Below are 18,211 nucleotides of genomic sequence, written 5' to 3'. Positions count from 1 at the left end.
CACGCTATTCAGATATTCAGTATTTTGATTTCTTTACACTCCGCGCTTTCTTTGGTTCCACTTCGCGACTTGTTTCCGTAACGGACATATTTTAGAGACGCACAAGGAAGACAAAGCGTTATTTACAAACTGAAAGTTTTTGACGACGAGCAAAATCATAAATCAGCTCTAAAGTTTTCGGCACCGAAACGGTTTTTTAGGTGAGAACAAGTGTTATGTTTTAAAGCTGGGGAGCTGTCAACGAGCAAATTCATGTTTTTCATCATTAGTTTCAGCCTTTTCGTTATGCTTAGTAACTAGCAAGCCTGAGTTAGTGTGTGCGAATCCTAAACTGCTCTGTCTTCCCTGTTCACGCGCCCTAGGTTACAGGAGGTTATATAGTTGATTATGTGAGCATGTAGTGCACTATGTGAGCAGGGGTTACGTGTTTAGGATTCAGCCGTTGCAGGAAAAAAAACAGCCTCTGTTGAAGTGTTTAAAACACAGCTAGGGTGTAAGTCAGATGCTCTTTACACTCTTTAAGATGTTGAATAGTGTGTTATGCTTAAGTAAAGATGTTTTATTTAAAAGTAAAGGTTAGTTTGAGCCACAAAAAAAACAGCTAGGTCGTTATTTCTAAATTATTTAGAAAAGAAACTGAAAGCAAATAATCTGCAGCAAGAGCAAATTACACAAAGTCCAGAGCCATAAGTGTACAGTATTTGGAAACATGGCAAGTCAGTAAAGCTTACTTTAATTCACATCAGAGACCTACCAAAGAACAAATACTAGTCAACATTTTATAAGGTTTAAATTAATGGCCTGCATCAAGTAAAGAAAACAACTAGGAAGATTAATTAGAAGATGAATTAAAATGACTGGAACTGAGTTAAGAAACCCTTTAACAAATTATCAAACCCTCAAATGATAGCGTTAATTGTCTTTTTGTAAAAAAAATGTTTACAGAAAAAAAACATAAAAGGAGATTACTTAAACACTTTGTAAAGTTGCATGACAAAAAAATCAATAGTAAAACTGATAGCTAGTTTAATAGTAAAATTAAAAGCGTTTCTGTATACACACACAATCTTATGAGAACTAACAGGATTGGAACAGTTGTGTGGTCATAAGAAAACCACTTTTTAGTTATTTAAATTAAGTATTTAGTTATTAATTTAAAATTTTTTGCATCAATTTGCTAGATGCAAAGCATAAAGATTGGACTTTGGAGCAATTGAAAAATGTCATAATGAGTTCAGGTTGACCCTATTTCAGAGTGATGTGCGTGTCAGGGTAAGAACAGAAGCGCAGGAATGATGCACCCAACATTCATTGTGACCAATGTACAAGACTCTGGAGTCAGTGTTATGGTCTGTTGTTGCTTTAGGTGGTCAGGTCTAGACTTATCAACATTGTGTGGGACTAAAATGAAGTCAGCTGATGACCTGAATGACCAGGGATCTCATGACATCACATCATGGCCCTCAAAATACTTACATATACACATACAAAGAAAAATATTTTTTTCAAATTATCACAATGTCAAGTTGTTGATACCTGTTTCCCATTATCCATTTCTACCTTGCAGGGCATCAATCCTCAAGAGTCACACTATTCCTATAGGATGAGTGTATGGTTAAACCGGTGAGTTTTCAGTGAGGTTGAAGGATGGTGGACGAGGGGGGCAAAATGACGCTACGGCGTCTGGAAGTGCCAATCCATAAGTTCATCAAAGTGGTCATTCCCACTGACCTGGAGCGCCTTCAGAAGCACCAGCGTAACATAGAAAAGGTAAACACACACACACTAAGACACATTGACCTTCTCATTGATCAAAGTGTAAAGGATAGGGCTGCGGGTGTTCTATTAGACAAATGCAAATATGTGAACAATGAAGAAGAAATGGCAATGACAAGATTGGTGGCCAAATAGGAAATAAAAATGATATCAAAATACTGTTTGAAACTGAACTTAAACAGGTTTAGATAAGTTAGTTATTTGCATGATAAGTTAGTATTTGTGTCGCATATTGTCAGGAGAAATAATTTAACACCTCCAAAATAAGAGTTAATAGTCCTAAATACAAAACAAGAGTGCCTGTCATATTATAAGGAGCATTCAAGTCAAAACAGGACTTGTGATGAAATTTTTTATGAAAGGCTTAAAACTGATTGACATTTACAGAAGACTTCAAGCACAGTACGATGATGAGACTTTTAGCTGAAGCAAAACATTTGAATGGTGCAGACGTTTTACAGAAGGTTGCATGTCCGTGAATGACGATCCCAGACGAGGTGGCACAGAGCCAATTGCAGTCATTTCTGTAAACATTCAGCAAGTGGAACGCTTGATCCTTGAATAATGGCTTACTTGCAGAAGTGGCGCATTCACAAAAAATGCTTGCACACTACAGGAACTTGGCTGTGAGTTATTGCCACATCCTCTGTAGCGTCCTGACATTACTTCAAGTAATTTCCACACGTTTGTGTCATTAAAGGAGTTCCTGGGAGGCCATGTAGCAGGCAGTCTAATAATTGCTCCGACATACCAAGAAAAAAATTCTACCTTAAAAGTACTGGGATAAATGCATTAGTTTAGCCGGGGATTATATACCGACATTTATTTTCATAACTGTGTCCTGTTATTCTGCACAATCAAAAGTCCTGATTCGAACACCCCTCATAGAAATCCGGTATAGAAGTAGTGGAGACAGCACACATTAGACTTATAATATGCAATGCAAAGTTAAAATGCCCTTGCACAAAGTTATGGTAGAGACATTTGGAGAGTTGGCTTGGCCAAGATGTGTATCTAACCTGATGGCCCAGAAGCTTTTGGTAGCTGATCTGTTTGAACAGAGTGCACAGAAGGGGAGGAGATAAAGCTGGACAGACTAAAGTACTAAAGCTCTGTTGCAGTGCTCTTTTTGGGTAGAGGGAAAATAAGTGGTAATTAGCATCAGTGCCACTGTCAGCAGGTACTAGGGTGGTATTGTCTTAAAGTATAAAGTATTATAAAGTATTGTCTGCAAAATATGTTCTCATGCTAAGGAGAGATGATGAAAAGCAAAAAGGTCAAATAAGTTTATTACAAAATGAATATTGGATGCCACTCTTCCATTCAATTCAGTTTTATTTGTATGGCACTTTAAACACAGTAAAATAAAAATTATGGAAGTTTGTATGAAATGTGAATGTGTATGAATCAAAATGATTAGATAGTTAGAGATGACACTGTTGATTATTTATAATGATTTGTATGCAAGTGTTCAAGGTGGATTGCTCTTTAACAACTTAAATGGCAACATATGATTTACTGCATATGCACAAAATACAAACTGTACATATTGTCAGTGCCTTGTTGGTAGTATAAGACAAGATCATGAACTCTCAGCTTTTGGTCCATGGTTGAATTGTATTTTGCAATTCATTTCATGAAATGCCTACAAAATACACTACAGTTCAAAAGTTTTAGATCACTTTCTAACTCCATGATGGTTTCTGATTTTTCTTTCTTTCTACATTGTAAAGGAATGCTGAAGGCGTCCAAAAAATGCATTTATCTCCTTTGAACAGTTGATATTGATAAGTGTCTGCTACTTATGCTTTGTAAAGACTTCATAACGCCTCTAATCTGAGGTGCTGTTAATTGGTCATTTTTCTGGCTAATAACTCTAAATGTCTGAGGCAGAGGTAGGTATTGGTCTCGCCCTTCTGGGATGGCCTTCATGAGAGCCAGTTTCATTATGGTGCTTGACGGATTTTGCAAATGCCCTTGACAATACTGTTCTTGCAAGAACTATTACAGAAAGGCTAACCTCTTTGTCTTAAAATAACAACTAACTGTTGTTTTTCTCGTTGTTACGTAATTACCTTATCCCATATGTGTTATTTTATAGTTTTGAAATCCCCAGTATTGTTGTAGAATGTAGAAAATAAATCACTAAACAAAAACAAAGAATTTCCAAGTGTTCTAAAACTTTTGAACGGTAGTGTAAATAGATGTAAGTGTAAAATCCTGTAGGTAATGCAGTGACATACAAATATTGATGATTACTGATCCAGTTTTTACTTTGCAGTTCCACAGGAACAGCCAGTGGGACAAACTGCACCAAGAGCACATCAACGCTAGTCGCACTGTGCAGGTATGATAGATAAACACTTCATAACGGCTCTAATATAAAGTAATGTTTGTTAATCAGTGATTTCTAGGGCTAACTTTAAAGTGCTGTGGTGATATGAACTTCTGCAGCCAAGGTAAGTTTTGGTCTTGCTTTTCTGGGATGGTCTTCATGAGAGCCAGTTTTATCATGGTGCTTGATGGGTTTTGCAAATGCATTCGACAAAACTATTCTTGCAATAACTATTCCAGAACAGCTGACTTTCATGCCTTAAAACAACAACTACATAATGTACATACGTAAAATTTCATCATTTTGAAAGAAATCCAATATTGTTCTAGAATGTAGAAATAAATCCAAACTTGACTGGTACTATGCTGATCCATAACTAGCAGCAAGTTCCAATCATGGGCAAGTCTGCATGCATTGTTGAGTAGGATTAAAGCTTATTGAGGCATTCCTATCACGGCAGGTCTAACTCCAAATGACCGACATCTATTGGGGTGATTCGCTTGTAGAATATAAAGAATGTAGGTGAGGATCCCCAGGTAGCATCAGTTTAGACCTTTAGACCAGCCCTCCTAAAAACCAGTAAGATCAAATCCACTGGTAGACAAATCTCTCTTTAGACAGTGGAGCACCATGGGAGGAATATCTGACCATAACTGAGAATATCGCTCTCTTCATGGAATGCTGTTTTGATCAGTAGATCGCTTGAGTAAACTAGATGATTTGGCTTCAGGCAGAAGCACCGGGGTTAACCACAGTGTTGAACCAGAGTCTTCTTGCCATCGACAAGTTATTCCCCAGGATCACATTTCTCCCCCACTCTCTGCTGCATCGATTGCTAGCAAAAAGACAGTCCTTAAGTGAGACTCATTTCACTTTGGCTTCTTGTTTGGGCTAATAAGGGGATATGGGGACAAAAACGAGATGGGTGAGCGTGGTGGATAAATTTTTTTGAACTTTTAGCAAGATGTGCTGCAAGACGTGTTTCAGTGGTTCACACACGCCTTCAGTGTAGATGGTGTCTTTCCATGGCAGTAAGAAAGCTACTGTAGCACTGAATAGTACACCTCATTCATGAAACGCTTTCGAAGCGCCTGAGAGAAACCAAGGTCTTTTGCCTTTAGCAGTATCTCTAGGAATGGCTGACCAGACTGAGGGTTACCAAATTTTTTTGTCCAACTATACAAGTTAGAGAAGTGGGATATAATAATAGGTGATATAATGGATCATATGTGGCTTTCAGCCTTTGCAGCTTGCAGAGAAAGATGGTCTCTGACTTTTCTTGTCTACTAACCTACAGTATACTTGTCTGACTAATCATAGTAAAGGGAAAAGACCTGAAAAACCTGGAAATTACCCCCAACGTGGAAGCAAATTAGCATACTCCAGCCCTGGAGCTTTGAGAGAAGGGGACTCCCCGACTACGGTCTGGAGGCGGAAATCAGGAAAGGTAGCACTAGTTCAAATAGCTCTCAAAAATCCCCTAAAAGAGTTGTTGTTTTTTTCAGTAAAACTTGAGAAGAAATAGTTTGTCTTAAGCACTGTGCTGACATGAGTTATGTTGTGTGTGACGTTGGGTGTGATGTAGTGGACCACAGGTAGTGCTAAAATGAATCACAAGCAGGAAAGCAGAGGACTTTGTTGTCATATTCAGAAACTAGACTTTAAGATACGGCAGCAGCAAAGAGAGGGCCCGAAGTAAAATATTAAGATATTTTAGTTGGTGAAAAAAGGTGAGCACCTAAACACAGGAGCCAGCACTGTGCATGCACTGCTTTAAAGTGTGGTAGAGTTTATATTTGGACATTGACTGTACTGTGATTCTTTCTTACCCGGCCCAAAAAACAAAGTCACCACCTGGCTTTAATTAAGTAAATAGGTACTGTAAGTGTCTTCCATTGAACAATTACTGCAGTGATCAATATCTTTCAGCTGAAAGATCAAGTTATTTAACCTTACCTGATGCAGTGAGTAGCTTCTAATTTTTTTAAACAACCATGTCAGAAGACAAATCCTGTGATCGTGGCAAAGATGTTACCTTGTTTTAGATGAGGTAAATTATTCTCCTGCATCAAGCAAATAACACAATTACTGGCAAAATTGGTCTGAGAACAGAAAAACACGTTATTAAAAACCTAGAAGGATAGTAATGAACCATTATTTTTGAGGAAGAAATGTGGTTGGAAAAACATCCTGAATGAGCAAGATCGGATATTACTTAAAAAAAAAAAAAAACAGGAGAACAACAGCTGTGAAGAGAATTCAAGGGATTGGGACTAAACAGCTGTGTAGCCTCAAAGAAGCCCCTTATCAGTGAGCTAGAGAGAATGAAGAATGGACTATGGCGCATTAGAAAAAGGTCATGTGGTCTAATGGGTTCCTGACTCACCCTGTTCCAGAGTGGTGCATCACTTCATCCACTTCTCTTCTTACCCATAGTGCTTATCATACAAGACTGTGGAGGCAGTGTTATATTCTGTTCAGGTCTAGTTTCCACAATAACGTGTCCAAAAAATGAGGTCAGCTGACGACCTGAATATTTTGGATGATCAGGTTTTTTCATCAATTAATTTTTTGTTCCCTGATGGCACTGGTATATTCCAAGATGACGATGCCAGGATATATCGGGCTTAAATTGTGAAAAAGTGGTTCAGAAAGCACGAGACATAATTTCCACACACGGATTGGCCATCGTAAAGTCCAGACCTTTTAAAAAAAACTCTATTAAAAATCCTTGGGAAGTGTTGGAGAAGACTATTTACACAGAGTATGACCCCTATCATCAATACAAGATCTTGAAGAGAAATTAATGCGACTCTGGGCAGTGAATAAACTTATTGTGCCTCATAAAACTCACAAGTAAGCTCGTGAAAAAAAAATATTCAAAACAAAAAATTGCAAAAAAATTAATAAATCAAACTCAATTAATACAGTTTACCTTTGAAAATAATCTGGCAGTATGACATAATCTTGTCTGATAGAATGACATAATATAATCTGTAGAAATCTAGCGCTTTTGATTTAGAGAAAAGGTATGAAAAATATTAATAGAATTAATGATGGTATCAGTACTGTAAAAAAAAAAATAAAATCTATCATGACACCAATACTAACTTGGTTTACTGACATCCATGACAAAATACCATATTTCAGAATAGATGTAAAAAAAGTACAGTACTTAAAGAAATTCCATCATAACTGATCTTTTATCTGCCACTTTCCATGCTTGCTGCTAGAAAAGAATTTTGGATTATCTGTTCTTGGGTAGTGTGTGTTGACAGGTAATGTGTGTAACTCCCTAGTGTGTTCCTCGATGTGCGAGATGTTTCTCTCATGCCTGTTCTCTTAGAAATGGCCTAGACAGGCATGTAACCCAGTGGTAGAGTGTCTTATAGTCTGTTCCAGGTGCAGAGGGAGCAGGAGTGTAAGGTGTGTATGTGCATGAGTGTGTGCGTGTTTGTGACCTTGGCACCTGGGCTGTTTCCTCTGGAGACCCCAGAGAGCTTTCCTCTGTCTAACACTGTAGGTGTATGTAGCGTAGATGGCTGATGACACAAAGATATAGTGAAGATACTGTTTGAGTGCCTCTCTAGAGAGAGAGAGAGAGAGAGAGAGAGAGATGATGCATATCTCCTCATGTGCCCACATAAGAGAGAAATAAAAAGCAAATTGAGTGCATGTGTGAATATTAGGTGCTTACCTTTTGACCTCTAACTGAGCTTTTTGCCCAGTTTTCATTTGCTTTATGTGTGTGTGTGTGTGTGTGTGTGTGTGTGTGTGTGTGTGTGTGTGTGTGTGTGTGTGTGTGTGTGTGTGTGTGTGTGTGGTACAGTAAGTCTTTGTAATTGAGCAGTTTTGTATGTGACAGTGAGTGTGCACATATGGCTTTAATGAGAGCACTAGAGTGGAACTGTTTGATTGGACCACTTTTGACCCTTGACTTCTTGGCCGGGGGCTGCTGGATTGATCTGTGGTCCCCATGATGATGTTGTGGGAGTATTTGAGTGTGCGTGTGTGTGTATGTTTTAAAAGGACACTCCTGCGCAGTTTTCAGTAGAATCATAATGTAACACACATAACATATGTGTATCTCATAAATGCATCTAGGATGGACCATGGAGTTCAACATGTTTCTTGTCACTGGGAAAAGGAACAGAAAATCGGTTTACTCAAAACCCCCCAGTCATTAAGATGTTTACGGAAGTCTTGAGCCCCTCTCGTTTCTTTATATTTTGCTTCCAGAGTCAGACTTTCTTGTATTTTTAATGTCATGAGGGAAAGTTCTCCAGGCTTCCTACAGTATAAGTTTTTTTTTCCTTCTTCTTCTTTTGGCACATTTTTCACTTTTTTTCAAGAAGAATGTTTTTTTTTTTTTTTTTTTTAAACCACACGGTGATCTATGAATCACTGATAAAAACTAAAACATTTAACTTGACATGAACTATTGAGATGCAGATGATGACAGATGATAACGGATCATGGTTGGACAAGAGGCAAAAGGGGAAATGAGGTTGCTGCTGAGGTTGGTACCTAAACAAGCAATATCTTTAGTCACGTTGCAGCCTGTCACAGTAAAACATTTGTTTTCATTTAATCTACATAATTTAATTTCAATTAATATGAAAAAATGCGGGGTGGCTTCTCACAGTACTTTATGCTTCAAAGATCTTGGAAATATCAAGGTATTGTTTTAGATTGTGGTTAATTTACATAAGAAGACTATGTAGATCAAAGTAAACACAGAAGGGTGTCAGTTTCTGACTGATCGCACATGGACATCCCAGTACCCTGCATTTCTTTTATCTATCATGCTTCATTGTTGGAAGGTTGAGTAAAAGTGTCTTAGAAGCGCCAACACTGACCAATGATGTGTTTGATATCTTGTAGGAGTTTTTAATTATATTATCTATCCATTAACTTTCTGTCTTTACCGCTTGTCTTCTGTATGGTCATGTGGAGCCTGGGGTATATCCCAGGGAATTTACACCGTCTGGCTGCATGATAATGTGTAGATCCCCCCTCTGCCATCAAAACAGTGATGTACTGTGTGTTCTGACACATTTTTACAGAAACCAGCATTAATCATTTCGGCAGTTTGAACTACAGTAGCTCTTCTACTAGATCAAACTACACGTGTGCATCAGTAAGCCTTGGCCCATGACCTTGTTGCCAGTTCACCAGTTTTCTTTCTTTGAACTGCTTTTTGTTTGTGTCCCCACTACAGACTGGGGACATCACGCTGGAGTTTTGGATTTGCTCTGACCCAGTTGTCTAGCCATTCCAATTTGGCCCTTGGTGTTCTGAATTGCCACTGAACCACCTGTGTTCTTTTATTTATGGCCCAAATTGATCACCAACCCCTGATCAAATTTGTGCACCGTGTTCATTTGAAAATATGAGCTGATATGCTTAAGCAGAATAAGTGGCAATATAAAGACAAACCCATGCGATTTATACGACTGCCAACCACCACCATGGTTTATTTTCCTCACCTTTTGGCTTTAAAACTACTTTCACCCCAGTTAATTACATAAACTGTTGGTTGCCAGCTCTGTCAGTTGTGGTTAGTTCGTTACGTGCACCCTCATGCCTATATTTATATGTGATATTGCTTAAATGTGGGAATAAAATCTACCTGACGTATACGTTTCCTACAGTGCTATCTATAACGGGGAATAAATAGTGAAAAGGGTAAATGAACATACACCAAGAGCAAACAGAAGTTGATGAACTTGCCCAATTGAACCACATTTGATGTAAAACGATCAGAGGGGCAGGGGTGGATCAGTGGTTAAGGACTTTAACCCTCAACTGCTCAGAAGTATGATAAGATATAAATGTAAGTCCCTCTGGATAAGGGTGTCTGCCACATGCCTAAATGTAAATGTAAGTATAAAACACACTTGCAGAGATGAGACCCTGTTATTATTATCAGAGTTGTCGGCACTAAAAAAAAAAAAGTTCTGGGTGAAACATAACCCAGATTGGGGCATTTCTGTGACCCTGCCCTGGGCCATTGGGTTTATTTGACTTTAAAATTGGTCCACTGACCCAAATACAGAGCTTTGAATTTATTTTAATGACGTTTTTATTTTAAATAAAATCATGAGACAGTTGCTTTCCTTTGAATTCTGGAGTATATTTAGTCATGGAACTGAATAATCTAATGCAATTTAAACACCCAAAACGGAAAGTAACATTATTTTGCATTATTGATTTATTTTTTTAACCTAAAGTGATCTTGTATATCAAACTAATCATGTAGGCTATAATTCTCTTCTTCTCCTCTCTGCAGCAGTTGCGCTCGAACCTTCACGAGATGGACAAGTTGTGCCAGCGAGTCCGCAGCTCCGAAGCACCTGCGCTGGAGAAACTCGTCCAGCCAATCCGAGAGCGCGCCTCAGTCGCAACTCAAGACTTCCTGCAGCTTCGTTCGGACACTGTCAATCACCCAGGGCCACACCCACCTCAAACGTACAGCACGGACGCTCACACCGGCTCCGACTCAGCATATAGTGAGTCTGTGAAGTGTGTTATTGGGGTTAATGTTTTTTTTGTGTGTTACTATGGAATTTGTGCTGTGTTTCAGGTGAAGAAGATGTGGGCGGGGCTGAGTCACCTGTCACTCAAATCCAAGATTATTTGCCCACCATTCCAGCTGAACAGAACGCTGCAGAATCTTGGGACACGTTAGAAGAGGTGCAGTGCGCTCATAACAACACGCTAACATTTACTATGTCTCAGTGTAATAAGGTTTTGTGTGTGTGTGTGTGTGTTTCCTCAGGACCTGCTGGAGCTCAATGGGTTAGTGAAAGAGTTCTGCTCCCTCGTGCATGTGAGTATCAGCTCCTTTAAACTGCGTGTCAGTATTTTTAAAGTGTGTGTTTTTATTGAGTGTGTGTGTGTGTGTGTGTGTGTGAAGGGCTTGATAAAGTGTAGTGACAGAAACGTTAAGGGTTAGCAGGAGCTGTCAGACAGACGGCCTCTTGTCTTCTGAGAGCCAACAAGAAGGTATTGATCCCATCAAAGTGGGCACGTGTGTGTGTGTGTGTGTGTGTGTGTGTGTGTGTGTGTGTGTGTGTGTGATTGAGCAGAGACACAGACATCAGTGACAGTCCGTCAGCCATGCGCTAACCAGCAAGGATTAATGAGAATCTGGACGATCTACTCGCTATTATCACACACAAGGGTTCTCTCACACACACACACCTTACACGCTCTGTTTGAGTTGAAGCTCTATATTGGCAGGCCTTCGGGAAAATTAAGCTGCTGTGTTTTCTAGGTAAAGGAACCATAAAAAGGAATCAAATAAGACATGATATTACTGAGCAATCTTTTGTTAAAATGTTTTTCTTAATGTAGGTCGGTTCTAAACAACGTTGCAAAAAGTTCTAGTTTACCTGATTCTTTTAATATCCGTAGATTAACACTTATTCACTATATTTAACTAAGCGTATTCAGGGAGCAGCAAGTTTTTATGTAGTGACGCCTATAAAACTTTGTATAAGGTAAAGCTCACAGCGAGCCGAGAACAACAAAAACGCGAACGAGTTTTTGAAGGGGTCCCTCTCTTTTGTACTAAATAAGGACTAGTCTAATTTGTCTGCATTAAGAGATCCAAATGGTTTCATTAAAATGAATAAAATCTCCATTTAGTTTATTGATTTTTACCTTGTGAGCCTATTCTCTATATACAATTGTAGTTAATTTATCCCCACCCATATGATTTGATAAACATTTATGAATCCCTCATGGGGAATAAAAAAGCATTAGAGATACATGATGGTAAATATAGCACATTTTGTATGTAAATACTCGTGAGAATGATTTACTTAAATAAAAAAACTGAGTTTCACAAAATGAGGCCTATTGCCTGTAAATGCTGTAAAACACACACACACAAACATGTGCACACACAAAAGCTCAAACACACAGAGCTGAAAGTGCGCCCTAGAGGTCTCTGTGTGTGTGTGTGTGTGTGTATGTGTGTGTGCGCGTGCGCATCAGTGCTCTCCTGAGGGTCTCTCCAGGTTGAAAGCAGACGGTGCTGATTAGTGCCTGGTCCTGAGAGACAGCATGAGGAAGAAAGGAAGATTTTATAGAGAACTACGTAATAAGTTTAATAATGGCTGTGTATACGTCTGATCATTTAAAAATTTTGCAATTCAAGTATCGTCACATTAACAACAAAATCTTTTTTTTTTTTTTTTTGGTAGCAAAATCTGAAGAAAAAAAATAATATCAAATTGAGATATTTATAAATTCATGATAGTTACAGAGTTGCAATACAAATTGAATCGGCACCTCGATATCGTAATTATATCATATTGGATGATCATTAGTGATTCCCATCTCTACTACACAGGGTGTAAGATAATAATAATCGGTAATAGGGCACAATGACCCAATATAAGCACAGAAAAATAACAGTAAGCGTATGATGAATAATGTTGGTGTACATTTTGTAGACTTTTTGCATAAGTGTAGTACAGTATGTGAAAATAATTACATTTAGTTAAAGATTGTTTTCTTTAATAGTTTTCAAGAATGAGCTTAATCATTTAATTTCTCCCCCCTGATTTATCCTGTTCCGTAGACACGTACAAGTATAAAGTTTCCTTTATGCTTACAGAGGTGTTTGTGTGTGTGTGTTTGTAGGAGAACATGTGTGTCTGACTGCAAATTTAAGTAAATATCTCTATTGCTTCCTTTGGTGCTACAGCCCCATGGGCGCAAAGTGCTTTATCCTTACATAGAAACGCATACTTAACTTTTTAAAGGAAATTAACTTAAAAGACTTGTGTGCGTATTATAATGGGCAAAGATTAGTAACATGAAATACTGTAGTGTGTATATTAAGGTATATGCATATACACATTTGGTTGCATGCTAATATATTTTTGATATAAAAAGTTGCCTTACATAAAGCAAATGATGTGAATTATTTCTGAAATTTACACACACACACACACACACACAGAGAAATGGCACAAATAGGAGCATAAAACACAGAAGTGCAGGATGGCAAATTAATGCAGATTTAACACTATGGACACAGTGTGTGTGTGGTTTCCGCGTGCAGCGATTACTCCGAGCTCACGCTGATTGAGACAGAGAGACAGCTGCCACTCTTTGAATATTTCATAAGGTTTCTGACCGACTCCCTGCCCCCTGGCCCCTCCGACTCCCCCCACCCTCTTTTCCTGCCCCAGCACACACACAGTGCTGCTGGTGTGTCTGTGGGGTGTGGGTGTGAGAGCAGGGCCAAGCTGTGTGTGATGGGGCAGGAGGGGGAGTTTGGAGAGTGATATCAGTGTGGCTTTGTTAAGTGTGTTATGGGTCAAACCTGGGATTAGCGTATACTGAGGTTAAACAGTCAGTGGGAAAAAAAAAAAAGTGGTTTATTTTAATGTGTATAAATTACTGATTTATATTGGTCTTAAGTAATGCTGTGCGATATGATTTTGATATTGGCACTGAGAATCTTTTCTGTTTGTGCTCGATGATTGGTATAGTATGTACAGTTCTAGTCAAACTTTTGGATGAACCTTCTGTTCACTTTTTATTTTTTATCCACATTGAATGTTAATACTGAAAACAATGACATAATAAATATGGAATTATGTAGTCAGCAAAAACAGGCGGAAAAAAACCAGAATATTTTTAATATTTTCAATATTCTTTTAAGTAGCCATGTTTTGTTTTGATGACAGTTTTGCACACTCTTGGTATTCTCTCAGTCAGCCTCATAGGGTAGTCACCTGAAATGGTTTTCCAGCAAGCTTGAAGGAATTCCAAGCAGTGTTGAGAACTTGTTAGCTGCTTTACCTTCACTCTCTGGTCCAACTTACCCCAAAACATCTTAACTTGATTTACATTGGGTGATTGTGGGGACCAGGTCATTGATTGAAGCACTTGATATCACTCTCCTTCACTTGGACACATAGCTCTTACATAACCTAGAGGTGTGATTGGGATCATTGACCTGTTGGAAAACAAATGATGGTCCCACTAAGCGCTAACCAGATAGAATGGCATCTCGTTGCAAAATGCTGGTCCAAGTCACCAGCAAAGCACCCCGACACCATCACACCACCTCCTCTTTGCTTTATAGTGGGGACCACACATTCAGGAATTGTCCATTCACCCTCTGTATATGTCATATGAAGACATTGAGGTTAGAACAAAAAATCTCAAATTTACACTCATAACCTGTGATCTAAAGTCTATGCCTTGCATTTCTTGGCCCAAGCCAACATCTGCTTGATGTTCTTTCTAAAGTAATGGCTTTTTTGTTGCAATTTAACCATGAAGGCCTGACTCACGCAATCTCTGAACAGTGGATGTTGAAATATGTCTGCCGCTTGAACGCTGGGAAGGCTGATCATTCTAATAAACTTATCCTCTGCAGTAGAGGTAGCTCTTGGTTTTGCTTTCCTGGAATGGTTTTGGTGCCTGCACTTGGGGATATATTCAATGTTCTTGAATATATTATATACAGTCAATCTGATTTTTAGGATTGACTGACCTTCATTCCTTAAATTAATGATGAACTGTCTTTTCTCGTTACTCAACTGAGTGTTTCTTTCCATAATATGGATTTGTTGTAGTAGCAGTAATAGGGCTATTGACTCCGTACTCATCCCGTCCTCTGTACAAGACAACTGATGGTTTAAACCACATTAAGAAGGCATGAAGTGTCACAAATTAGCTCTTGACAAGGCACGTCTGTGAATTAAAAACCATTTTAGGTGACGATCATGAATCTAATGAGAGAATGCCATGTGTGTGCCTTATAAAACATAATCTGGGTTGTTTATTAATTTTTTTGTTCATATATGTTCTTCATAGTTTGGATATCTTCAGTATTTATGTACAAGGTTGAAAATAACAAAAATTAAAGATCTCATGATGATGTAATTCTCAATTTATTAAACAATAATCTATGTGGAATTAGGTTAAGTTACTGTTACCATTATATCCAATACCAGTCTTTGTAAATTAGTTGTTACTGTAGAAATGATAACATATTAAAATCAGCGTTAATATAGTAAATTTTCCAAAACTAAGTTTAAATACTGTCTGACCAATCAGAATCCAGAATTTAACCTTTTTTGCGGGATAATATGCAGTGACATGTTTTATACTCCTTTATAGTATATATAATAAGGACTGTTTATCACAAAGGTTATGAGATGTAATACTTTAAGTCTATCACACATCTTTATGGTTCAGCTGGTGGTCTGTGTTAGATAAGTGCTTCTTATATGTTCGTGTGTAAGAACCATGTATGAGATTTTACATGCATGTGTTTTTTTTCTTTTCTTCTTCCCCAAATCCCATGACTTTCTCCTCTCCCGTCTCGTCTCAGACACAGCAGGAGAAGATCGACAGCATCGAGGCCAACGTAACTGCGGCGGCGGTTAACGTGGAGGAGGGGACCCGCAGCCTGGGGAAGGTGAGGAGAGAGAGGCGGCTCCCGCTGGGGCATCGATCTCACTCCAGCCCCCTGCTTCAGCCGAGGCCTAGCAACTCCATCGGGCCATCGATCCACGCCGGCGTGCAAGGAAGTGGCAATTAAGAGCATAAGGAGGGCGGAAGAGGGCGGGAGGAACGGAGAACGGTGGGGAGAGAGAGCCAGAGAGGGTTCGCGGGGTCGGTAAAAGGCGTGCAGCCGAGGGAATCGATGTGTGTTGTGTCGGCCTCTCGCAGAGAGTCGATGAGTTTGTGACTGTGCGAGTGAACAGAGGTCTAAAGGGTGGAAAAGTGTGTCTAAAGACTGCTTTGAGCTCCAGCTGAGGGTTCAATACGCACACGCACACACACACATACCGGAGATGGTGAGCAGCGGAGAGGTTAGAACTGAAGTATACAGAGTGTGTGTGTTGTATTGATTCAGTTAGAACTGAAATATGTCTGAGTTGATGTGGTTCCATTAAGTACTGTGTTTCAGTTGTGTGTGTGTGTGTTAAAAGTGGCTCAGCTAAAAGAAACAGGAGGAGGCACACAAGCGAGCATACACGCACACACTATATATCTCAGTTCTTAAAGTGCTGCCTCAGGACTTTCAGAGCTTTCGAGGCACTGTGGCACTCATCACCTTGTGCCCCTGTACTGTTAGCCTCCTGGTATAATGCCAGCTTATATAAAACTTATTATAGAGTGCTCTCAAAGTTAGCTAGCCATCTAAGAACAGAGTGGCTACGAGCAATAAAAAAAGATTAGTGCACTTGGTCTAGCCGCTTAACAATTTAATGTCAGACCGTAAAAGTTAGAAGGTAAAGCTCGTTAAATTCTCTCCTCTTACTGTTGCGTCACACATTAGGAAACTCTTCTATCTGATATATGTGATTGCATCATGCTTTGGCTGTTAGAAGTTTGCTGACTATTTCCTGAAGCAGCTCTATCGTAGTCAGTGGAAACGGTGTGTCAGAGTAACATCATGGTTCATCATGTCATTTAAAGAGAGACTTCTAAGGATGGAGAGATGAAAAAGATAAGAGCAGAATAAAGGTTTTGTTTGTTGGATTGAACACCAATGAAATAAAAAATTAAACCTGTATGTTTGACACACCAACGTATGTCTAATTATGCAGTTTGGGCTGATCGGTTTCTCTTGTTGAATGATGTCACTTAATGTCGCAGGTCAAGGGTTTAATCTACAGTCATATAGTTATTGAGAGACTCTCTGGTGCCTACACCTAACCCACGCATACACCTCTGCAAACACCTGGTCGCCCTTAGTAAGCATGTCCTCTGTGATGATGTGGATAAGTCAGTAGTTGTTGTTTTCAGTCACAGCTCAGATCATGGTTTCACACGTTCTGCCTGTCTCTCTGTGGGTTTCCTCGTAAACAAGTTAGCGGTGTTATATCTCCTAAATTGCCCCTTGGTACGAATGTGCGTTGGTGTCCTGCGAAGGACTAGCGTTCCGTCAGGGGCTTATTCCTCCCTCGGGGTCACGGTTTCTGTTATAGATTTCGGATCCGCCGCCATATCACCCTGGCCAAGTAATAATACGACGATTATGTCATTGTCCATTAACGCAAGACGTTACTTTGACTAAATATGAGAAAGTACCTACTAAGAAATCTACTACGCATGTTTGTTTAAATGTGTGCAGTCATTATAATATAACAGTAGAATAAGAAAATGAAAATATTCTTGATATTTTTGGAGTTGAAAGTTGATTCTGTCCTCGTGTGTGTGTGTGTGTGTAGGCAGTGCGTTCAAGCCTGGCAGTGTTGCCTGTAGCAGGTGCAGTGGTTGGCACCGTCCTGGCCGGGCCACTCGGATTGCTGGCGGGGTTTAAAGTGGCCGGCGTGGCAGCCGCAGTGGGAGGAGGCTTGCTGGGCTTCGCTGGAGGAAACCTCATCCAGCGCAAGAAGAAAGAGAGAGTGGAGCTGCAGCTTCAACGACTCGACACTAAGCAGGAACACGAGCATGCACAATAACACACCTGCTCCTGACAGGGAGAGCGGAATCCCGTACCGAGACACATTTAAATCGGAAACGACGCTGGTATTTATAACACACTTCTATAGACTATCACTGCTTAACGCTGTTGCCTTAAATAGACTGTTTTTTGCATCAAAACAACAATTCCCAAAGAGTGTGTAATAATGTAATGTTCTTGCGATTACGATGTGACCGTTCATCAGATGGTTATGTGTGAGGGTTTAAGGTGTGGTTAAAAAAAAAAAGAAAAGAAAAAGGGGGGGGGTGTTTAATTGATGGAGCTGTGCCGGAGGTTACGATAATTAGACAAATAATCACAAATAGGCCTGTCACTACTATTACATAAGAATTTAGAAATTATTTTTGAGCGTCATCATTAAATCATTAGATTCTAAAATCATATGTACAGAAGCTCTAAAGCACATTAAACATTCTCAGCTTGTTGATCACATGAACATCATATCTCTATAACAATACTCTTTTAAGTCACTATTTTTGATCTGTGTCGTGTCTACAAATGTTTTGTTTTTTGTCTTGTAATTTAGCCATTTTTACTAAAAACCTGTACATAAAGAATTCTTGTAGATAACTGTAATACAGTTTTGGATACCTCAGCAATAGGTTTTGTGTTTTTCTTCTTTGTTT

At 39.2% G+C, this 18,211-nt stretch overlaps 1 protein-coding gene across 1 annotated transcript; it reads left to right on the top strand.

Moving 5' to 3' along the window:
- The first annotated feature begins 89 nt into the window (after positions 1–89).
- On the top strand, positions 90–18,184 carry stx17 (syntaxin 17). Its single transcript, XM_053488229.1, has 8 exons — positions 90–200; positions 1,568–1,770; positions 4,058–4,123; positions 10,404–10,623; positions 10,698–10,807; positions 10,893–10,943; positions 15,480–15,566; positions 17,329–18,184. Exons 2-8 carry the CDS (start codon positions 1,648–1,650, stop codon positions 17,560–17,562), a joined length of 891 nt encoding a protein of 296 aa, XP_053344204.1. The 5' UTR covers positions 90–200; positions 1,568–1,647; the 3' UTR covers positions 17,563–18,184.
- The last annotated feature ends 27 nt before the right edge of the window (positions 18,185–18,211 follow it).

This window comes from Clarias gariepinus, chromosome 26 (genome assembly GCF_024256425.1).
Source record: "Clarias gariepinus isolate MV-2021 ecotype Netherlands chromosome 26, CGAR_prim_01v2, whole genome shotgun sequence".
Taxonomy (NCBI): Eukaryota; Metazoa; Chordata; class Actinopteri; order Siluriformes; family Clariidae; genus Clarias; species Clarias gariepinus.
The sequence above is the reverse complement of the archived record's forward strand: the minus strand, read 5'-3'. Positions and strand labels throughout refer to the sequence as shown.

Excerpts from the sequence above, each read along its gene's own strand:
- stx17 (XM_053488229.1), top strand. The coding sequence starts at position 1,648 with ATGGTGGACGAGGGGGGCAAAATGACGCTACGGCGTCTGGAAGTGCCA. Across the intron at positions 4,124-10,403 it reads ACGCTAGTCGCACTGTGCAG|CAGTTGCGCTCGAACCTTCA; the intron begins GTATGATAGATA and ends TCCTCTCTGCAG. Across the intron at positions 10,624-10,697 it reads CGGCTCCGACTCAGCATATA|GTGAAGAAGATGTGGGCGGG; the intron begins GTGAGTCTGTGA and ends GCTGTGTTTCAG.